This window comes from Protopterus annectens, chromosome 3.part1, assembly GCF_019279795.1.
Source record: "Protopterus annectens isolate FY-2018-M chromosome 3.part1, PAN1.0, whole genome shotgun sequence".
Taxonomy (NCBI): domain Eukaryota; kingdom Metazoa; phylum Chordata; order Ceratodontiformes; family Protopteridae; genus Protopterus; species Protopterus annectens.
In genome coordinates, this window is record NC_056732.1 from 1325868197 (window position 1) to 1325893317 (window position 25121).

Sequence of the window (25121 nt, forward strand, 5' to 3'; positions counted from 1 at the left end):
ACTGCCTACTGAATCTAGGGGGTTGCACTTGTAAGAATTCTTTAACAGTCGACATAGACTTAGCTTTTTCTTCCATAGTTTTAAGAACCTCTTCTGCTCTGGTGCCAAACAAACTGTCCTTGTTCAAAGGAGCGTCTAGTAACTTTAATTTGACATGGTCTGGCAAGGTCTGCTCCTTGAGCCAAGCATGTCTTCTCAGTACAGAACCAGTGACTGCTGCCTGGCAAGATGCTTCTAGGGCGTCAAAACCACACTGCAAAGTATGCTTGCTGACTTGGCTTGCAGAGTGCATAAGCTCCTGCAATTCTTTATTTTCTGCATAGTCTGTAAAGGTAGCCACTTTTTGTTTAATAAGTTCCATAATATGTTGCTGGTACTTCAGCACGTGAAACTGACAATTCAATGCCCTAATAGCAACAGTTGCAGAGGTATATACCTTCTTATCCCATCTGTCCAAAGCTCTGGAATCCCTGTCTGAAGGGGTGGGGTTCTTGGCTGTAGTTGCCTTGATACCTTTAGGCCCCTGGGAAATGATCTCTTGGTCAGCAGTAGGATTCTTGAGAATACATTTGTGAGTGTCAGGTACACTGTAGTACCTGTCTGGTTTCCTAGGGGCAGGAGGTAAAGTATCAGGAGTAAGACTGAACTCCATAAAAACATCATCAACAACTTCCAGGACAGGGGGTATTGCTAAAGGCCTGTGCTGTGGCAAATCTAGGAATTCTCTGAGTCTCTTTTTGGACTGAAGACAATCTTGGCATTCCCAGTGGAAATGCTCTCTTAAAGTATGTAAGGTTTCACCAAAAGAAAAATCCCCTGGAGGGGAGGCAGAGGGAATGGATTCCTCTGCATCTGAATCCTCATAAGCAGATAAGGGCATGTCTTCATAAACAGATACCTCAGAGTCATCGGACTCCTGGTCTGTTGAAGCTGCAGGGGACTGGTCTCTTTTCCTCTTTACAGGGATAGGCTGACTTCCACTAATCAGCATAATAAGGTCTTCTGCCATTCTAACCATTTGTTGTTGTGGCATGGGAGCAGGTGCATGTGCTTTGGTCGTCGGTTTTCTAGGCGTAGCGCGTACTCTAGGTCTAAGAAACTCGGCAGTATTGGATTCAAAAGAAGTCATCGGTTTGAGTCGAACATCGGTTGAGCGAAGAACTGCCTCAAAAGCTGGTGCCTGCAAAGCGGCTCCGGACCCATCCAAGGTAGAGGCATCTGCAGGTTCCATAGTCACAGAAGAGTCTCGTGGCATACTGGACTCCGAATGTGTCTCGGTAGAGGCCTGCGAATCCACTGAAATGGGCATCAGGGGCTGCAAAAGCGCCTCACTGAGTACAGGCAAACTGGCGACTAGCTTAACGGAAGCATCGTCGTCAGCTTTGGACCTATACAGTCTGTCTGTCTTTATCCTTATGTTTTTTCAAAATATCAGTAGTCGGATGGCTTACTGAAGCCATTTCGGAATATGAATGTCGAGAACGAAAGAATTTAGTGACAAAGAGAGCCCGACGACAAATGGTTTGGGCATTGAACAAGACAGAAAACCAACAGCGAAGTACATCGTGGTCTGGGCCTAAACAAGTGACTTAGTAAGAATGAAAATCTCTGTGTGGTATTTCCTTTCCACAGGCAAGACAATTGTTAACTTTTTCTGACATCGGTTAGAGCAAGAAAAAAGGATCCCCAACGGGGTATTTAGCTTTACAAGACTTCAGGATTTTTCAATTCGTAAACGAAAATTCAGGTAGCGGTAACCAGCACTTGCAAACTGCTTCTGCTTCGGGCTCCTCGGCAAGAAAGACATGTAATGGTGTCGGCTCCAGTTTTTATACCCCTGACGACCCGACGTCAGTCCTGGAGTGACAGCATTCGATGCAGAAATACTAAGTCTCTGGTATTTGGGCCGTCTGAGGGCTAACTGAAGGCAAATAACCCAAGTGTGATGACTGCAACAGTGAAACACGAAGAACATCTTATATTCCCCTTTATTGGAAAAATTAGGAAAGAACACAGGAAGTTGAATCGATTGGTTAAGATTTGCCTCTAAGGTCACCTTAGGGACAAAGGAAGGATTGGTCCTGAGAGACACCCTATCCTTATGGAATACCATGAAGGGGGGCTTAATGTACAGAGCGTGCAATTTGGAGACCCTCCTGGCTGAAGTAACCGCCACCAAAAAGGCCATCTTCCAGGACAGGAATTTGAGATCACAGGTTGCAGCAGACTCAAAGGGTTTCTGTGTCAAATTGCAACACCAGAGTGAGAGCCCATGGAGGGGGCAGGATCTCTGACAGGAGGTCTGAGTAGAAAGATCCCTTTGAGGAAGGCTTTGCACAGCCTAGAAGAAAAGGTGGGACTTTTGTTCAAATGGAAGTTGGAGATAGCCGCCATCTGGAGTTTAATAATAGAGAAACTAGCCCCTTGCTGAAAAAGAGAAGGCAGGAACAACAAAATGTCATGGATAGAAGCTGAAAAGCGATCTAGATTGCATTGTTTTGCCCAAATAGAAAATCTCTTCCATTTGCTGGAATACACCTTCTTGGTAGACAGCTTTTGAGAAGCCAAAATAATGCTCTTAACCGAGGAAGGAAGCCTGGACTGGGAAAGGATCATTGGAATTGGAGGTACCAAGCAGTCAGACGAAGAAAATGAAGGCTGGGAAGAGGAAGCCCCCAAGGATGGGAAATGAGATCTGGAATGGGATCTAATATCCAAGGTGGATATTTCAGATGAGATCAAAGGAGGGAAAATCACACGACAACGCCAGAAGGGGACAATGAGGATGAAAGGAGTCTTCAGGCGATGAGCTTTCTGTAAGACTTTGGAAATGAGGGGAGTTGAGGGATAAGCATACAGAAGTCACAACAGCCAATCATGAACCAGAGCTTCCCTGGGTGACTCCTCCCATTGGGGGGATCAGCGCAAAGTAGTGACTTCATTTGTGGTTGTCCGGAGAGGCAAAATGATCGCAGCAAGGGAGACCCCAGCGGTCAAATATCCGACATACCACTGACGGGTTCAGGGACCCCTTGTGAGGACTCAGGACAGATCTGCTTTGTTTGTTGGCTAATATGGTGGAACTGCTGGGAATGTGCATTGCAAGAAGGAAGCACCTGGAAGACATCACCCATTCCACACTCTCATGGCCTCTTTGCACAGGGGGTAAGATCATATTCCCCCCTGCTTGTTGATGTACTAGACCACCGCCACGTTGTCTGATTGAATTGCAATGGTCCTGAGAGGGAGACAGTTCTGGAAGGCTTGCAATGTTAGAAGGACTACTCTCATCTCCAGGACATTTATGTGCAATTTGGTCTCCAAGGGGGACCACGTGCCTTGAAAAGTCTTTTGCCAATAATGCCCCCCCACCCCCAGCCCAACAGGAAGGCGTCCGTGGTCACCTGAGCTTGGAGCCGCCAAGAAAGGTGAAGTCTGCAGACTTGTAAAATCCTGACAATCATGGACATGGGATGAAGGTGAGTTGACCATTGCACTGCTAGAGTCCATTGCAGAACTCTCACATGATACCTGGTGAGAGGGACTAAGTGGATCACTGCCACCATCAAACCTAGCACTTACAAGATCAAATGGACTGTGGGACGTTCCAGATCCAGCAAAAGATGGACCTGGTCCTGAATCAGCTTGACTCTGCATAGGGGAAGTGCTGCAGTCTCTGACACCATGTCCAGAAAACCCCCAATAAATTCCAGGCTCTGACATGGGGCAAGATGGGATTTGCGCAGGTTCTCTATATATCTGAAAAGAGACTTGAATGTGTAATCAGTGGCCAATGTGAGTTGATGCCTTGTGAGGAGCCAAGCATCCAGGTATGGGAAGATCTGGAAACCTTGCAGTCAGAGATGAGCTGCCACCTACTGCCATACATTCGGTAAACAGCCAGGGGGCTGTGGTGAGTCCAAAGGGCAGGGCTCTGAACTGATAGTGATTGGCTCCCAGCTGGAAGTGCAGGTATCTCCTGGAGCGTCTGTCAATCTTGATGTGATAGTACACATCCTTGAGATCCACCGAGCACATCCAATTGTCCTTGATCAGAAGAGGCAGAATGTACTGAACAGTGACCATCCGGAACTTCTTGACAGACAAATTTAAAACACTGAGGTCCAAAATGGGACATAGGTCCCCGTTGTTTTTGGGCAACAAAAAGAAGCAAGAGTAAGTTCTTGACCCTCGTTGTCCTGTTGGGACCTCCCAGATAGTTCTTTTTTGAAGGAGGTCTCGAACCTCTAGAAGGGCCATCTCCCTTTGTTGGGGTAGAATGCCTGGGAGAGATTTTTGAGCTGGAGGGGGCTGAAAAAGGGCATGAAATAACCCCCGGACACGATGTTTAACACCCACTGATTTGAGGTAATACTTTTTCAGGCTTGTGGGTGGAGGGAGAGATGACCTCCAACTGCCTCCAGGGCAGGACAGCCAGGCAGAGCTTCAGGAGCACTGAGGGGGCTTCTCCAAGAAGGGTTCTTGGGAGCCCTGGTTCTGCAGACCTCCTCTGCCTCTGGGGCGGCGCCTGCTGTCAAACCCCCTTCCCCGGCTGGAGGAAGAGGATTCCTGTGGAGTATCCTGGAAGGAGGACTGAGACCTGCAGAACCATAGTTTCTTACTACCCCCTCTGATTTTTGGAAAAGGATCGTTGGAGAGTAGAAAACTTGATCCCGATCGCGGACAGAGTCTTTCCCTCCTTCTTGCTACAGGTTAAAGTTTCTTTGACTGAAGGACAAATAGAGTTGCCCTGTTGAAAGGGGCGTTAGTGAATGATGCCTTGAAGGTTTCCACAAACCTGCAAAGACAAAGCCAGGCATGACGCCTGATGGCAATGCCAGTGCCCGCTGCTCAAGAGGTGGACTCCACTGCATTGGAGATCAACCTCATTGAGGGGTTAGCAAGGGAAGTCAGAGTGGATTACTTTGGAGAGACCAATTTGAAACTCTCCAGAGGTAGCAACTCAGAAAGGGAGGTAGAGAGCTCTGATACCAAGACCCTTTGCAGCCCAGTAAAGTGTGCCATGCAGTTGGTTGCTCTCAGTCCGAACGTAGCGGAGGCAAACACGCGCTTCCCGAAACAGTCACTCGCCCAGGACTCCCTGTTCGGGGGATAGACCATGGAGCTCTGTTCAGCTAGCTCCTTTTTTGTAGCTGTGGCTACCACAATAGCATCAACGGGAACACCCTTGCTCCAAAAAGACTTGCCTTTGGGGGAGACTTAGGAATTTATTGGCTTTCTTAGGAACTGGTTCCACTGTGTCCGGCTCCTTCCATGCCCTGTCAGATATCAGATGGGGCGAGCTCATTGGCAGGGGAGAAACCTGAGTAGAAGATGGGCCCATCTCATAGGCCTTCCAGAACACAGATTCCTCTGAAGATGGGGAGGGGGGTGACCAAACACCTCATTGTTTAAAAATCTCAAGGATGTCCCCAAAGTACACCTCCTCAGACGGAAGTCTGGGGGACCCATCTCCTTCCTCAAAATCAGTGTCTTCAGTGAGGGACTCTTGAAAGGAGTCCACGTGTCTCCTCTTGCATGTCCTTTTCCGAGGAGGCTTCTCCATGGTGGGCTCTGGGGAAGACTCGGAAGAGGTAGGGACCCCGATGGGGGTAATGCCCATCTGAAGGCGCTCACAGGAGGGCTGACCCTGGAAGGATGATGAGGTCTCTCTGCCTAATGTCAAATGAGGCTGGAAAGGATCCAGAGTCGAGGGAGAGGTAGCTGCCCAGCCGGAGATGGTCCTCATTATCACTCAGAAAGCTGATGGGCTGGAAAAGACCCCCTGCTCCCCACCAGCTGCAGCCAACCAAGACGGAAGGGGTGACCCTAACGCAGCACCAACATCTCCACGTATTGGCCCCAAGCTGCCCAGCACAGAGGCTCCCAGATGGAGGGAATGGTCTGAAAACTATAGGCCTGACCCGACTCCCTGGCAGCCCCCACTGACCTTGCGGGGCCGAGGTGCAGCCAGCTCTGAGGGCAATGGAGCTCAGCCAGCCAGGGACCCTAATGGTGTGGGAAGGGAAGAAATGCCCAACACCATTGGCCTCTCCCTAGGGATGTCCTGATCCTGAGGGACCATACCTAGATGGGTCAGTCAAGGAGAGAGGAGTTCTGGGGATAGTCAGGATCCCCTAGGCATGTGAGTGGGGAATGACAACATACCCAAATCAATTTGGGCCCTGAGAAAGCTCCTCATCATCCTATCCATATCTGAGGGGACCAGACTTCTGGTGGATCAGGAAGATAGTGAGGAATAGTCTGACCTAGATGAGGGCCTGCGGTCACAAGAAGGGGACCTGCTTGAAAGTCTCAGATCCGATCTCCTAGGTCTGTAGGGGAAGCCTTCAATAATGATCAGATCCGACAAAACTGTCAGATTTGAGGGTCTGTTTGGATACAAAGACACAGATGGTGTCATGGTCGGATCTGACAGGTGGGTCAGATCCAAGGGCGGTCTAGGTCGGCTCTGATCCGAGGACCTCCGATGCTCTGAGGTCTTGGATCCACAGAGGGAGCCAGGGCTCTCGAAGCATAAGAGCCCAGATCCGATGCCAAGGAGGCTGGACTCAGATCTGGGGAGCTACGATCCGAGAGCCTCAGCTTTTTGGCGGGAGAATCCCTAGAGGAAGAAGACTTCCTCTTGGGATCCAAAGAGGGCTTAGAAGGGGAACCCAAAACCAAGGGGCCCCCTCTGGCCAGCCCTTTCAGCAGCAGCTTGTTCCTGTGTTCCAGGAGAGCCCTGGGGTTGAATCCGGCACTAATGTCACACTCAACCTCCAGATGTGGCTCTCCCAGACAGTAAACACACTCCTCATGCGTGTCAGAGTGGGGCATTTTCCCACTGCACGAGGAGCACCTTTTAAAACCAGTGGGCTTTCTGGACATCCCACACACACTCATACAACTCGCCCACCATTTGCCCAATGCACAAGAACAAAAAGGGGGTGGGGGCAGGGGAAACAAGATAGAAAAGGGCTGCTGAGAGACCTGGGAAGAACAAGGGCAGGAACCCAGTGAAGGGGCTTAAAATACATTAAAACACTACCTGGAAGGGAGGAAGCTAACCAAGGGAGATAGAAGATAGGAGACAAAGAAAAGAAAAAAAAATCCCAAACAGAAAAGAAAGAAGGATACTTACCTGAAAATTCTTTGCTTGAGCTACAGGAAGCACATCTTGAACGAAATTGCGGCAAATGAGATCTGAGGGTTGTGAGTAACAAGGGATCTTGGGAAGGGGAGGAGCTTGAGCTCAGGAGCTGTCTTCTTAGTTGCCAGCTCAGATCCGATGTTGGATCCTACACCCATCCGTGATCAATAATGACATGGATAGCATCAAATCTATAATATAACAACTTTCAGAATAATAGTAAACACAACCCTACAAAATTCTGGAGAACCATTAAAAAAATCTTGCATCCCCCACCAAAAATTAAACTCTAACCCTTCTCCCAATAACTCATCACTCCAAACCGCAATACATTTCAACTCTTATTTCATAGATACAGTAGCATCTCTAACCAAAGATTCTCTAACATCTAACCCTTACCCTGCCCAGCAGCCACATATCACCACATCCACTTTCACCTTCAAACCTGTGCCCATATTCTACATAAAACCACTCAAATTCAAACTATGCTCTGCTTCCTTCGGATAACCTTCCAAGTGAATGCCTTAAAATAGCAGCCGAAGGTATTGCCTACACTAACTCAATCCTTAGAAATAGGTCATTCCAGGAATTATACAATCTTTCTCTCTGGAAAAAGTCACCCATTATCCCTCTGCACAAAGGAAAAAATTCAACAGACATTACTAACTTTAGAACAATAGCAATCGTACACTCCCTCCAAAATACTTGAAAACGTATTCAAAAACAATTGCTAAAATATCTCCTGCATGAAGACCTCCTGTGCCCTGCACAACATGGCTTCCGTCTTTTCCACAGTAATAACACTGCACTTCTAACCTTTATAAACAATGTCAACAAAGCTAGAGATAATGGCAAACTAGTCACCTCTTTATTACTAGAGTTGTCTAAAGCCTTCAATATAGTTTGTCATAGCAAACTTCTACTTCAAATGTCCTCACTAGGTCTTTCTCAGCCCAGCTTTCTATGGTTCAAAAGCTACCTATCGAATAAGTATCAGTTAGTAAAATGGCACCCCACCCACTCTCCATACCTCCAGTCTCCACCGGTGTACCACAAGGCTCTATCCTTGGTCCCCTCCTCTTTAATATTCTCACCAAAACCCTTTACACTTCCACACAACAGGCCTCACCAATACAGTACACAGATAAATCCACACTCATTTGCATATCTGACAACATGGCACACCTCCAAAGAATTCCTCAGGAAGCTATAACATCAACCAAAACAAGGCTTTGGAACTTACAACTTGTGCTCAACCCTAAAAAAAATCAAACTACTACTCCTCCCCCACTCAAATCCCTCTCCTATGAAAAAACAAAATTTAAAGTCCTCTCTCTTGATAATACAACCATCAAAGTCACTTCTCATAGCAAGTTATTAGGGATGACAGTGGATAATAATCTTAAACTCGAACTGTGTACACAAAATTGCATAATAAAAAAATCATCAAAAAACTGGATGTTTTATACAGCCAAAAACATTCTCACCAACACAACTAAAGGTACACTTGCCACTACCTATGCCCCTCACTACACTTCTTTATGGTGCCCCCATCCTTACTAACCTTCAAGCATCACAAAAATCAAAACCTAAACAATGCTATAACAAAGTTGCCAAATTTGCAGCAAACATCGCTTTCAGAATCCACCACTGCACATAGCACTAAAATGCCTAAATTGGTTAGAACTACCCCATCACCTAACATATACACATCTTACCACCTATAACATTAATCGGAATCCATCTGCCACCACTGCACATAGCACTAAAATGCCTAAATTGGTTAGAACTACCCCATCACCTAACATATACACATCTTACCACCTATAACATTAATCGGAATCCATCTGCTTGCCCAGCACTAAAGAACATTCTGCACAACTGTGTTCCTAGTTAGTCATTACGATCCAATGACCAAAAACTCCTGTCTGTCCACATCATCATCAGCCTCCATTTTTCCCATTTTTTTCTACATGGGGTTGGGGTATCGTGTTAACTGTCACCAACTCTCTCGATTCAGTGCCACACTCCTGCCTTCTTCAACACTCATGCCTGACTGTCGCAGATCTTCTTTCACACAATCCATCCACCTCTTTGCTGGATGTCCTTGCTTCCTCTTACTTTCTTCCTGTCTGTCCCAAATCTTCCTCACCAGATTGCCTTCTGGTTTTCTACACATGTCCAAACCACCGTAATCTGTTCTCTTTGATCTTTTCTGCAACTGGAGCTACTTTGGCTCCTGCTCTTATGTCCTCATTTCTTCGCCTGTCCTGCAGTGTGCATCCTACCACCCTTCTCAGGCACTTCATTTCCATCACCTCTAGCTTCTTCAACTGTTCTGCCTTTACTGCCCAGGTTTCTCTGCCATACAGTATTACTGGTCGCACCACTGTCTTGTACACCTTACTTTTCAACTTCTTTGGCATTCTTCTGTCACAGACTACACCTGACACTCTATGCCAGCTGGCTGCAGCCCCTCTGATTCTAGCATTCTAGATTCTGTCTGTCCACAAACCTATCAAATCTGCTGGGCATTTTCTGTACTCATATCATGTTGCTAAGGCCTGGAACTGCTTATCTCCATCCATCAGGTCAATGCCCACCTAACCATCCAGCAAAATGATTCTGAAAGACTACCTAGCCAAAAAATGGCTTTGTTCTTGCTCAACACCAGAATAAACTGTATCCCTAAATATGAACAAATATCTACATAGCTTATATCACCTTACTCTCCCTTCTTCACTAAATTCCTTACTTCCATCAATTTCTCTTCCCCAGCTTTCTCTCGAAATATAACATAAGCCTGCTTTTCCACTCACTTTGCATTGCAATTCCTGTTTGCATTATACTAACTTTATTTTATTTTTTATTTATTTTACATTTGTTGACTGGGATAGTCCAACTGAATTAATGTCCATTTTCAGTGGAGGCCCAGGGAGAAAAGCTCCAAGGTAGACAGATAAGAATAACAAAGAAGGCATATTACCAAGGTAGACAAATAAGTAATAACAAAGAAGACATATTACAGATGAGATATTTACAAATGACATAAGCAGACAATATCACAAGTTCAAGTTACCCCTGGTAACAGTCAAGGGAAAAAATAACAGTAATTTGATTAATAGATTATATACATTCATGGTGAGAGTTAGACAGGCTTGTTACAGTGGCAAAGCCAGTTTAGTGCCAGATGTTGTTTGAGTTTAGCTTTGATTGGGATAGGGAGGACAGCAAAGTAATGTTAGCTGGAAGGAGGTTCCATGCTTTGCCTGCAGAGTTTGCAAAGAGGGTGTCAACAGCTACATAGTTAATTTTAATTGTCTTAATTTGTAGTCTGTTTGAGGATCGGAGCAGTCTTGGATTGTTGTGTGTGTGGGGGGGGAGGGGGGGGTGATCATATTTTTAAGAGTTGGTGTGTTATCTGAATAACAGAGGATTTTATTAGCCATAATCAAAAGGTTATATTGGATTAGACTGGGAAGTTCTAGCCACCCAAGCTGTATAAGGTTGATGCAATGGTGTGTTCTAAAAGGTAGGCCAGTGGCAAACCTGGCAATGTGGTTGTAACAGATTGAGAGTCTATTAAGTACAGTTTTATTTAGATTAGAGAGAAGGGGGGATGCATATAAAAGTGTTGAAAGCAGGTGGGAGTGAGCTATGGCAACCACAGCCGGAGGAGTTAGGAGGGCTTTTGTTCTATACAGTGACCCTAGCTTTTTATTGATGGTTTTGATCGTTTGGTTTACATGAAGGTCAAATTTTAGCTTATTATCAATTATTACTCCTAACAGTTTTGTAGAGGAATCGGGGGTGATTACTGTGCCATCTTTTGCATTTATGGTGAAGGTAAATGGTGTGGACCTTTGTGTTAAAGATAATAACAGCATTTTAGTTTTTTTGAGATTTAGCAACAATCGATGTTTGGACAGCCAGGTTTCTATAGTATTAAAGGTGGATTGGGTAACATACCTTAATTCTGAGGGAGATGTGGCTGAGCAAATCAGGGTGGAATCATCAGCATATTGGATACAGCTGACATTCGGGATGACTGTATATAGGTTGTTTATAAAGATGGAAAACAGTAGAGGTCCTAATATGGAGCCTTGTGGCACTCCAAGGATGTTAGGTAATAGTCTGGAGAGCTTGTTCTGCCAGAGGACAGCCTGCTGCCTCCCACTGAGGTAGGATTTAAACCATTGAATAGCACTGGTATTTAGACAGAAAGATTGCAGGGAGTGAATCAAAAGTTGGTGATCCACCATGTCAAATGCCTTTCAAAGATCCAAGGAGAGGGCTGAAGATATTTGATTATTATTATTACGATTATTATTAATGGTATTGGTGAATGCTAGTAGGGCTGTGGTTGTGCTGTGGTGTGGACGGAAGCCATGTTGGGTATCGTCCATGAGGTGATTCTGAATTAAGTGGTGCATGAGTTGTGTGTGTATACATTTTTCCATAATCTTAGCTAGTGGAGATAGTACAGCTATTGGTCTGTAATTGGAGAATTCAGTGGAGGAACCTCCTTTATGTAGTGGGATAACATATGATGTTTTCGAAATGGTGGGAATTTTTGCCTCTGCTATGGTGCGGTTAATTAGTATAGATACTGGATAGGCTATGGCATCAGCTGATTTTTGAAAGTACTCAATTTCTCTATAAACTGGCTAACATTTCTCTTTTAAATCATTGTCATACAACTTGTATCTATTCTTAACTAATGTTTTCATATTATGTCTTCATAGGTTCATAGAAGATTACTAGGCTAACGGTGCAAGAGCTTTTACAAGCCTAGCCAATATAACCCACTGGTTTTACCCAGTGTAAGATCCCCAAGAGGCAATAGGAAGGCATACGGTTGTGCCTATACCCTGAGTATTTTACAGATTTTACAGATTGCCCCTGTCCATAAGGGACATAGGTGCCACTCCAGGTGTGAACTTACGACTCCCCATCCATAGACCCATACTGATCTTGAACACGGCCAGGGAAGGACTCTGCTGAACATGAATAGGAAACCTATTCCAAAGGAGGAGCAACTCTGAGACACATATCTATCTCCCCAGCATGTTCTGTTTGATTCAATGACTAAATTTAGAGCCCTACAATAGATGATCCTCGTATTGCTTGTCTTGCAGATATGTAGCAGCTCCATCACGGCTGTATTTGTGAGTGACTTGTAGGTTAGGCATAGGTCATCCCTTAATAGTTGATAGAAGACAGAGTAAAGGGAAAGGGCTTTCAGCCTATCTGCCAAAGATGTATTGATAACACCCCATATTTTCTTCGTGAGGAACTACTGAGGTCACTCCCGCTGTTTTAAGTGCCTGGCTAAAGCCTAATCTACTTCCATATCCCTGCAATTTTTTATTCACAGCGACTTACCTCTTACACTAAAAGGTTTGAAAAGAGAAACTATAATATCTCTGCAGATACTCTGTATATAGCTGCACCTATAGGTTTGATAAGAGAAACTATAACATATTTGTATATACTTCTGAATATAAACTGTATTCTTCATAGACTTGAAATGTGAGACTGTAACTTGTATGTTAATACAATGTGTTTGTGCATATACTGTAACTTGCTTATCTTTACTTGTTTGCAAGTTTGGAGCTTTTCTCCCCGGGCCTCCGCTGAAAATGGACATGCATCCAGTCGGACTATCCCGGTCAACAAGTGTAAAACAAATAATAAAAAATAAATAGTCAAGTTCATTTCAAATGGCACACTGTACTCGATTATTGGTCTAATGAGGGCTGTGTACAGTGGGACTATAATCTCCTTGGAAATGGATGCATACCCTTACTTGTAAGTTGTGACACATAGAAGTCTAATTTGGTATAATTATTTAAAACTGTATTTGTTTTTTTTTTATTATTATTTTTAAAGACTAAAATTACTGTTCTTAAAATGTTTTGTAATACTTTTGAGGTTTTCTCCCCTGGCCTCTGATGAAAATGGGCTCCTACCCCATCAGACTTCCTAGTAACCAAATGTCAATAAATAAACAAGCAAACAAACAAACAGTGTTCATGTGTCATAAGGAAATGAATACTGACATACACCTTTTATCCAATAGACTGATGCAGTGTGTGTATATTGGCTTTGAATACATTATGGTTATATGTACGCATATACAAATGGGAATTCCAAAGGTTCTCACACTATTGTGTTCCAAAGCTTTTGGATTAATTAAAGGGGCAATGCAACAAACAGAGCTCATGTGAGATATGCACATGATTTGCAACATTGACAAGACAAATTTATATCCCATGCATTAATGCAGTGTAAGCTGGCTGTTCTTACATTATGGTTCAGTGTGCGCATGCATCAAAGCACACCCACGCAGCCACACTGACACATGCACACCATACTCTAACTGAGCATCATAATGATTCACTTTTCTACACAGCTATACAGATATGCAACTACTTGCATACTGCCCTGACACATGGCAATCTGTCATGGAGAGCTGCAGATGACAAACAGTTTTCTATGGCAAGAACATGACAACATTATGAGCAGCACACATATGCAGAAATGTATTACAGTGGATGTCCTGCCATCTACATTAAAGTTTTCAAAAGGAATCCACAAAAATATAGGCAGTATCACAATACAAAATTATCTTCCGTGCAGAAGTACTTCCCAACAACACTATAGTCATGTATATAAACAGCAAAGATCTAAAAAGTGGATGTCATATACCAGATAAGTGAGTGTAAGTTAATATCAGGAAATTACACTATCTGTATATGTAGAGGTAATCACGCTCGTGTGTGTGTGTGTGTGTGTGTGTGTGTGTGTGTGTGTGTGTGTGTGTGCGCATCCGCATGTAATGTAGTCATACTACAGACCTGTATGATATACCGGCCACCATAATTAGATTTCTTATGCCATACATAACTTATGGGCATGCAACGTTTCAGAATTTTGGTGTCATGTAAAGTCTAGTATTCAAGAAAACCCAAAGAAAAATTAGACTCCTATATTGTAGATAACACTTTTTTAATTACCAATGCCAAAAAACAAATAATCTCTGCATATCTCCTGCTTTCACTACTATATGCTACCCTAATCTACACCAATCTTCAGTAATCTATATAACAAAATAGCTAAATTTGCCACTAACCAATTTGCTAAATTCCACCACTGCATAGCCTTACAACAGTTAGGCTGGCTAGAACTTCCACACTATCTCTCTGCTCCCAGTTAGCAAATGTTCATAATATAATTTTCAAAACTGTCCTGCACTCCATGCCTCAATGGAACCTTACACCCCTGCACGATCACTGCACTCCACAGACAAGTCCCTATTAACCACAACTACAACACACAACTCTGCTGGTCTGTCTTTATACTCAAGTTATGTCTCCAAATCTGAAATTCTATCCTTACCTCAATCAGACAACAAACCAACTTATCCAGATTCAAAAACTTAATAAAACAACACTTTAAAAACGCTTGACTCTGTTCTTGGACCTCCCCAAGTTAAACTACCCTGGTCCTTACAGACCTTCATTACCTCTATCTACCTCAACAAAGTCAATTCTCAATGCAAATTTCCTACAATTTTCCATCCCTTTCCCCTTACTGCCACTTCTACTGTCTCTACTTACCACTTAACAGCAAAATTCCAACACATACTCGCTACTGTCTACATCTATCTCAACAGTTTTATTTTTCTCTATATCACCTAGCAAATGTATACACGTCATCTTTCTTCACCTATGCTCTGCTTTCTATCCTTATCATCTCCTTTCTGCTTTCTACTCATATCTCCCACACCAGGTTACCAACTACAAAGCTTGTAGTTTCTATCTATCAAATATCCACAATTTAAATTCCATGAAACAAGTCATAATTTTGCTGCATATCCTGACTACATTAGCAGATCAGCATGGTATGATGACATGTAACACAAGTTTTACAGAGCAAGAAGGGTTCTCTGCTGAACTGCTGAGATGGCAAAAATGTTTAAGGTGGTTGTCAATTGAATGAAGGGCACACAGACAACAATAATTCATCCATCTATAACCCGCTTTTTCTCATTTTTTTTTTTTTGCACATGGGGTTGGGGTGGCACATCATCTACCGCCAATGTCCAACATACTGCCAGAGCTATGCCATGGTTGTTCTTCCATACGTCGCACACAGTAACACCTATGGCCAATTTACTGTGTCCAGTCCACCTAGTGCATGTGTGTTTGGAATGTGGGAGGAAACCAGAGCACCCGGAGAAAACCATGCAAAAGCAGAAATGACTTTCAGACTCTACAGAGAAGGCACCCCAGCTGAGAATCAAAACGTGGAGAACCTCTTGCTGCTAGGTGACCGTAATAATAATACCACATTTAAAAAGAAAATACACATTATAGCTAAAGAAACATACTGAATCTCATCTTTCTGCACCTACACACTGCATGCAATATGGGCAGAATTAAAATTAAAAAAAAATCTGTGTGTTATGGCTAATGACCACCAAGTAGCCCTCCTTCCAAATCTGAAATTACTACTAACACCACAGCTGCTTTCTGTTTTTTTGTTCACGTACAACATTGCTGTCTATGAACCTGTCCATTATAATAAAAAAAAAAAAAAAAAAAAAAGAACAAAAGCTGATACTTTTGGCACCTATGGATACCTTTCTGTGCTAACATAAACATACTCTACAATAATGAATTAGTGAATCGATAAAAGTAAAGTAAAATAAAATATAATTAATTAATTAATAGCACATGCTAAGAGAAGATGGTAATGTATGTACCATGATAAAACTGGGGTTGTCACGGTTTCTCCAGCTAAACGATGGGACACTTGTTTCTTGAATACTTCCAGCATGCAGCACTTCACAGGCACTGTGGGTATGGCCACTCAGGATTAGACGAGGATGGAACCACCAGATCAACTGTAGATAGCAAATGCAATTAACCACTCACTGTTGCACAAGTGAATGTAAATCAATTTAATAAAAACACAATAAAAAATACAATATTCAGCCTCACCCCAATGCCACTTTTTGTAGACACTAATTTTATTTCATAGCAGCTTCCTGCATCAGTTTACTTTCTATCTATTTGAAATTGCTAGTCTAAAACACCATAACATATGCTGATGCTAAACTATTAAAATCTGCACTAGTTTTGCATGTTGCTTCAGCAGCAACTTTCAGAAACCTTGCCCTGAATGTTAGATTTTGTCACCACTATCAACACTGTACAGATGCAGTACATTGGTTCATAGATTCATAAGTGAATACTTGGCTAACTGCCCTTGGAGGACATTTTAAGCCCAACTGATTATCCCATTAGTTCAAGTTACCCTTACCCAGTTCCAACAATGGATATAATTTATGTGCCTGTTTATTTACCTACACCATGCATGTCCTAATCCTGAATATGCTTTAACATAGTGTTTCTGTTAACTTCAGGAAGGAAACTTCTAGCCAAGCTAGAACTTCCACTGAGTGACCTCTCAAACCTCTAGTATCAGAGGCACATGGGATATATGCAAATGACCCTTATGAACATCAAGTGTTTCAGCTATATGGCGATTCTGAATGCCCACAACTTCTTTCTTTTTAAGTTGTTTTAATGGACAATTTCAGGCCAATAAAGCCAAACCCCACTAACTGTGGATATGCATATTTCGGCCTTGTTATGACCTCATCAGCACAGGTTCGTTTGCATATATCCCAGGTGCCTCTGATACTAGAGGTTTCAGAGGTCACTCAGTGAAAGTTGTAGCTTGGCTAGAGTTTTCATTTAATTTTTACTGATTGGTTTTTCTGTGTGACCTTCTCACTCTGTTTTAACTTCAGGAAGGCAAATTAGGGTCAACTTAAGACTTTCTCATCAGTCTTTAGTTCAGTCTTCTACATTCTTCACTATTCTAATGTAAGTGTTGTGTGTCCAACATGACATCTTTTTCAATACTTGATACCCAGTGTCTCTGTAAAAAACAGTTTAAATACTTCCATCCACAGCAAAAGGAAGCTCAAAGGTATTTGCTGTCTAAGCTAAATCTAAAGCAGACAATGACGCAAGTTATATATACACCAACACAAAATTTAACAATTCAACTTTATTTAGAAATGCAAAGAGTGGTTATAACGTTAGTGGTCAGGCCAAAAGTTGGTCTTGTTTAAGCCATAGCATGAAATAAAAAAGACACGAAGGCACAGGTAAAGTGTAAAAAACAGAGTAGAGAATCACTTGTACATATACAGACATCTAAACAAAATTAGACAGACATGTACATATACAGACATCTAAACAAAATTAGACAGACATGTACATATACAGACATCTAAACAAAATTAGACAGACATGTACATATACAGACATCTAAACAAAATTAGACAGACATGTACATATACAGACATCTAAACAAAATTAGACAGACATGTACATATACAGACATCTAAACAAAATTAGACAGACATGTACATATACAGACATCTAAACAAAATTAGACAGACATGTACATATACAGACATCTAAACAAAATTAGATAGACAGACATGTAATTGGCTTGTGTCAGGTTCTGAATGTAATAAATAAAATATTTTAACTAAAAGTAACCCTGTATCACTACTTTCCAGGTAGAAAGTTTGTCCCAACTAATAGGCTTTAGTAATCAGAACAAAGCCTAATAATACAACAGATGACTCACTATACCCCAATTATGTATCTAACCTCTCGAGCACCATCCAAACATACCTAAAACACACTATGACACTCTCCACCTTCAATCTCTTACTAAAATAACATCTAAACCACACATGGCTGTACGAATGTTCCTCAGCTGGGTAACTTCCATTTTTCTTTGTCAGCTCATACCTCCTTATCCCTTTTATAACCTCTAGCTCCTTCTACACAACAAACCTTTCTATCACTCTTCCTCCTCAATACATTCCTATCTTAGTTTCCACTTAACATTTCAATTTCTCTTTCCCCCTTCTTATCTACCTACCAGCTCATGTTCCACACTGCTTATTTATTCCTAATAACTATAACCATGCTTACCCATGTTTTTTATAAGTCATACCTAATGTCCATCACATACATTGCACATAAATTGTTTGCATACTAAATGTTTTACAGTTTGAATGTAATTTTCTGTACAATGTCACCACAGAAGAAGTACCTGTTTTATCTTCTTATGTGTCACTATAGAACAATGACCTGCTTGCATCTAGATGCTCATAGGTTCATAGGTAGGTACTAGGCTATTGGCCCTAGGGCCTATATAAGCCTAGCCAAAAAGGTACCCTGGCTTTCGCCACCCAAGAAAATTATTTTCCTGTGCCCCTGTCGAGCAGAGCCACAGAAATGATGCCCGGGGTGAATTTCCTATTTCCCATCCAATCATCAAGATTTTTTTTGAAGAGTGCTAATGAGAAGCTTTGTTTGATATAGGTAGGTAGTTTGTTTCAGAGTATGGGAAGTCTCTAGGATAGGAATCTATCACTCCAGCATGTTCTGTTTATTGTGGTGACAAGGTTTAGGTCCCTAGAGCATGTAGCTCGGAGGGATTGGGATTTCTTTAAGTGGAGCATGTCCAACAGCTCTGGGTTTGACATAGTTTTGTATGTTAGGCAGAGATCGCCTCTGAGTAGGCGATATGCAATGGAGTAAAGCTGGAGTTTTTTGAGATGGTCTGCATAGGGCATCGGTTTGAGGCCTGTAATCATCTGTGAGGTATTTCTGCGGCCTTTCCAGTTGTTGTAGATGTCTTGTGAGGTACATACCAAAAGGGGCGTTGTACTCTATAATGGGTCTAATGAGTGATGAGTAGAGCGGAACAATGACCTCTTTTTTCCTGGATGAGAAACCTTTTGTGATGAGGTGTGCCACGTAGAAGGATTTTCTGACTACTGTGGCAATGTGACTATCAAAGGAGAGACTACTGTCCACCTGTGTCCCAAGGTCTCTTATCATACTTTCAGTGTTAAGTAGACTACCGTCTGTGTGGTAGTTCATGGGTACAGAGTTTTTACCAAAGGGGGTGACAATGCACTTTTTGGCACTGAGCTTGAGGCCATGGCTTTGACACCAGGCATCTGTCTCAGTGAGGCCCTTTTGTAGGATGTCCACATCATTAGGAGTTTCAATTATGGCTCCTAGTTTGCAGTCATCTGCGAACTTCGTTAGCCAAAGACCTCCTGCATTAGCCTGTACTTCAGAGAAGTAGATACTAAACAGGAGAGGACCCAGGACTGGACCCTGTGATACTCCACTTGTCACTGGTCTGAAGTCGGATTTGGAATCTGCTACTTTCACTGTGTGGGTTCTGTCAGTGAGCCAGTTGGCAACCCATCTTGTGACATAGGGATTTATACCTAGTTTAATGAGTTTATCTATAATTCCAGAGTGGGGGATGGTGTCAAAAGCCTTGGCGAAATCTAGATAGGCTGTGTGAACCACCTTAACCACGTCTATGGCTTTGGTGACTGCTTCAAAGAAGTCTATCAGGTTTAGGAGACATGATTTGCCTTTTACAAACCCAAACTGGGTGTGGTCCAGAGTTTGGAGATTACCAATGTCATTGTTTATAAGTTCCATGATGATATGTTACATGGCCTTGCAGACCAGGCTCATCAGGCTAATGGGGCAGTAGTTCCCAGGGTCCGTGCTGCTCCCCCTTTGTGGAGTGGGATAACCGTCACTGTGCACCATTCAGTGGGCACAAAGCCTGAGGTAAGGCTATGATTCAACATGGTACTTAGGTGGGGTGCCAGTTCATTCTGTAGTTTGTGTAGAGCGCAGCCTGGGATTTTGTCAGGTCCCATGGATGCTGTGTTCTTGGCTTTGGAGAGTGTGTTTTTTACCTGTGCAGCCGTGATTCCAGGAACTCTGCATTCTTCTAGTATAGAGATGGGCCCTTTAGGGGGAGAGAGGGGGTAAAGTTAGCAATGAATCTATCTTCCAGGATGTAGACAATATCAGTTGGTTCTGTATATTTAGTGCCACTGTGCTGTAACTCAGAGCAGATCTGAGTGTTGCCATTGAGATTCTTAACATAGCTAAAGAATGCTTTGTGGCTGCCTTTAGAATCAGTGGCAATTTTGTTTTCGTAACTAGCTTTGGAGGATTTTATGAGGGATCTCAGCTTCTTACTGTGGCTGACCAGGGAGTTCCTCCAATCATGGGATTTTACTCATTTCTGCAACAGTTTCTTTTTTCTGTTGTAGAGTTTGTTTATGGCAGGGGACCACCAGATTGGCTTGCTTTTTTTGGAGAATAGCATCTTGGTTCTGTTAGGGATAGCACAATCCATGCACTCGTGTAAGTGCTTATAAAGTGTATTTGTGTAGGATTCAACAGTTGTACCTCTACTGTCCGTCTGCATGGGTGTCCTGAAGTTTGCCACTTCTGTCTTGAGAAGCGTGAAGTTGGCTTTGGAGAAATTTTTTACGGTGGTTTCCCTAATGGGGGGTGGGAGCGGGATATGGATGTCTAGGTTGATTAGCTTGCGGTCGGACCTGACCAATGAGGAAATGACCTCTGATGTGGAACACTGGTCACCCATGTTGGTAATGACCAGGTCTAGGATATTGCTGCCCCTGGTGGGGGTGTGGATAAGTTGATCCACGGCTTTAGCATTTATGAATTCCAGAAAACGTTGAGCAAAAGAGCTGGTACATGAGTAGTTTTCCCAGTTAATGGTGGGGTACTTGAAATCGCCCATTATTAGGGTGTTGGGTTGTACCCTAATATTTTCCAGTGTATCAAGAAATGAGGAGTGGGAATCCTGGGGCATGGTGGGGGATCTGTAGCAAGCTACAATTTGGATTGCGGTCTTGCCCAGAGTTAGTTGCACTTGGATAATCTCTGATGGATTATGCTGAGCAACTAGCCTGGAGGTGTGGATATCCTTAATGAATATAGGTGGCCGAAAGGTGTGGTATGAATTATAGCCTGGTAATGCAGGGGTGCTCTCTGGAGCCTTCAACCAGGTCTCTGTCACTGCACAGACGTCGATGCTCTCTATTTTACGGAGTGCATCGAGTGAGTGCATTTTGAGGTTTAGACTTCCTAGCATTGAGTAACATTACCCTCAGATTTTACTTGCTTGTACCTGATACGGTGGTGAATTTGTCATTTGAACCTTGCCTAAAAAAGGCACTATAGGGGTGGCAAGAGCTTTAGCCAGTATCCGGAATCCCAAGGGTGACAGGTGCAGGGCATCTCTGGCAAAGCATCATGGTCTGTCGACCATGTCATCACAGGAAGACAGATACTGGATTCCCTTAGAATGAACTGGTGAAACCATCGCTAACTCAGGAAGCCGGGAACTCAACTCAGGCCAATCCAACAAGTAATGAAATAAAACAACAAAATTTTATTAAGCTAAACTAAAAGCTTTTCGTTAGTGCGTTGCACTAACTTTTTCAGATAGTAAAAAACATTTGCGCCATTGAACATAACATTAAATACCAACATTTTAACACGCCCCTTGCTCTCTCATTAGTTTCTTAAAGGAACAGTTCTTAAACTACAAGTTAGTAAAGTGCAGTCCTAACATAAGTAATATAAGTAATAGTCTAAGAAGAAACTCGTGCACCGGAACTTTGACAATGAAAAGCTTTGAACTGTAAAAATAAATCCAATCCAATACAATACAATACATAGATCGCTAAACTCTATAAAGTAATAGTATTAAAACTAAAGACAAACCACGTCAGATAAGCCAAATGCCTAAAATGAAAAGCCTGTAGTAAAGGCGCAACACCTCCTGATCTAAACGATCTAAAATACATATACATGAATTTAAATGCATACATTTACTTCTTACTTACTTTCAGTTAAAAGTGACAAAAATTTTTTACACTAAAAATCGTGACCACCTAAATAACTAGATCGACTACTCAAACTGGAAATTAGTCGTGTCTCACTAGATAGTATGAATGTACTGTAATATAATTCATGTATTCCAAAACACTATATTAATACAATATGAAATATAATGTATAAGTTATATACTATTCAATATAGCTACGATAAAATTAACTTAATATGATGTGATTAATAAACCAAATCTAAAAGACAACATATTTTGAACACTAAAAACTCTCTGACACTATCAACTAAATACATAAATGCTTGTCCATGAACATAAAATTATCAAGCCTTATTGTAAGAGACTAATAAATAACAGAAAATGGTAACGAGTTTATGTTACAAAGAAAAATATGATGGAATAAATATGTATGTATGAAGGAAAAATGAAACAAAAAGAATGAAACGAAAATGAAAACTGAAAGATAATGAACTATAATAAAATAAATAAATAATCAAATGTAAAAAAATGGGAATGGAATGAAATAAAAATAGAAATAGAATGAACATTGGAATAAAAATAGGAATTGAGTCAAAGACATAAAAACTCTTACAAAAAAAAAAAAAGAGATATATATATATATATATATATATATATATATATATATATATATACTCTTAAAATAAACAGCTCATCACCTCTTTAAACTTTTAAGTTTTAAAAAACAACTAATAGATAACGAGCTGTTGAGGCCAGGAGGACGATACGCCTCCAATCTCAATTGCCAAAGAAGCTCTTTACATTCTAATCTAAATGTCTCAAGTCCACTAAAATTGGCATTATACAGTTGATCTATAACCATAAATGTAAACTCATGGCTCGGGTTATTGTAGATGTGCATAGTCAAAGCATTATCCATTTTGATTCTCTTTATGGCATACAAATGCTCATACATTCTGTCCTGGAGTTTCCTCTCAGTCTTGCCAATATAAAAACTAGGACATGATGAACATTGGGCGAGATATACCACTTGGGTACTGGAACAAATAAATCGTCCTCCGATGAGAAACTTCCTGTTCTTGACCATAAAGGCTGTACCTGCCTGGACAAATCTACAATACTTGCACATATTGCATATAAACATCCCGGATCTTGGAGTTGCTGAATTTTGCCTAGATTCCAAAATGTCTTTGATGTTAGGGCCTCTTCTGTATGTTATCAATGGGGGTTGGTCAAAAATTGGTCGTCCAAGTAAGTCAGGGGATAATAATCGCCAATTCCTCTTAATTATAGTAACTATGTTGTTAGCGTCCATATTAAAAGTTAAGATAAAATTGGACCTGGACATACTTCCCCGAGAATTGGGGCATGCGCTTGATGGTAAGGAATTGGATTCAAGAACAGAATAACTCAAAATAGGAAAAAAGTGACCATTATTCCTCTTGGTCTTGACTTCAAGACACAACTCATCAATCAAAGTTTCTGGATAACCTCGGTCCAAAACTAAACTGGAAATGAAATCACACTCTTCCAAGAAGTCACCATCATCTGACACCATCCTAGCTGCTCTTACAAGTTGGCCCTTAACTATAGCCCTTTTCTGATGGAACGGATGGTCACTATCATACTGCTAATAAGAATTAGAGAAAGTTGATTTCCGATGGATTTTAGCTCCAAACTGGCCTTGACTTCTGTCTTTATAAAGTTCCACATGCAAGTAAGATATTTTATCCATGTCTATAGTAGATGTAAATTTCCAAAAATCAGACGAATTATTAAAACCAATCACTAGCTCCTGGGCATCTTCTAGTGTGCCATTGAACAGGATAAAAATGTCGTCCAAGAATCTTATATACAGGGCGACTTTCTCTTGGACAATATTACTAGAAAAGACAAACATTCTTTCCCAGTGAGCCATAACAAGATTGGCTACACTGGCACCACAAGGAGACCCCATAGGAACACCGATCAACTGATGAAACCATCTGTTGTTAAATGTAAAAAAGTTACATGTCAAAATAATATTCAACAATTCACTCACTATGGATATCTCTTTAGTTGGAGCTTGATAAAAAATCATTTCCAGTTGAATCCATTCAAGTGCTACCTCATGGGGAATTGAAGAATATAGATCAATGACGTCAATGGTCAGAAAATAGGCATTTCCTTCAAAGGTGACAGATCTAACCTTCTCTAAAAAAGGACCAAGAATCTCTAGCTATGTATGGTAGCTGAGATACATATTGTTTAAGAATGGTGTTGACTACCTTCACTACCTTCGCTGCTGCATAGGTAATACTACCCCTCGCGTTCACTAATTGACGCATGGGGGGATCACCAATACTCTTGTGGATCTTAGGATTCCCAAATAGTGCAGGAATGCATGGTGAAGGTACTGAAATAAAATTATAAATGTCCATGTCCAAAGACCCATTGATAAACATGTCTTCAAAATATGACTGCACGCGGTTCATACTGACGTTCAATTCATTCTTAGAAACTTCCCTATAGATCTCTGTAGAAAGTAGCGCTAGTAATCTATCTATATATTCATCCTGCTCCATGGCTACTAATCCACCTCCTTTGTCAGGTTTCATTAGTCTAATAGAAGAGGAACTTAGAGTTTCCAATAAGTCCAATTCAATCTTGGAAGTGTTGAAATGGGTCTGGCGTTTACAATTAAATAAATTCCTAATATCCACGTCACACATATGTTCAAACACTCCCAAACAGGGGGCCAAAGGTGGATTGTATGTATTTGGAATGTGGTACATAGTCCTCGGTTGGACCGTCCCTCCCAACAGTAGGGACAAATTCAACTTTCTCACAAAAAGTTTAAGATCTAAAATAGACTTGTCCACACTAGCACATCTAGAAGGTACAAAGGTTAAACCCTTAGCTAAAATGTCAACAAGGGGTTGGGAGAACACAAAATTTGAATAATTATATATTTTGAAGTCCTTTCCTGTGTTATAAATCACCTCAAAAGGTTTATTTAATCGGGTATTAGGAGCTCTAACATCTTCAATCAATTCCTCCTGGTCTTGTATTTGTTTCTCGTCATTCTGCTCAATGTTTGTTGAGGAGACGAGGCTTGTGTTTGAAAATTTACCCCGACCAACTCTGTGTCAAAATGATTCTGATTTTCAATATTGTCTCCCTGCTCCCCTGCTCCATTCAT

The 25121-nt window shown here is 41.8% G+C and overlaps 1 protein-coding gene across 1 annotated transcript in view; it reads right to left on the bottom strand.

Moving 5' to 3' along the window:
- MPPE1 (metallophosphoesterase 1) overlaps positions 1-25121 on the bottom strand; it is a 1333952-nt gene that overhangs the window by 197086 nt on the left and 1111745 nt on the right. Inside the window, exon 8 of the mRNA XM_044067363.1 lies at positions 15924-16064. Within this exon, the coding sequence (XP_043923298.1) occupies positions 15924-16064 (141 nt within the window). The remainder of the gene's footprint in view (positions 1-15923; positions 16065-25121) is intronic.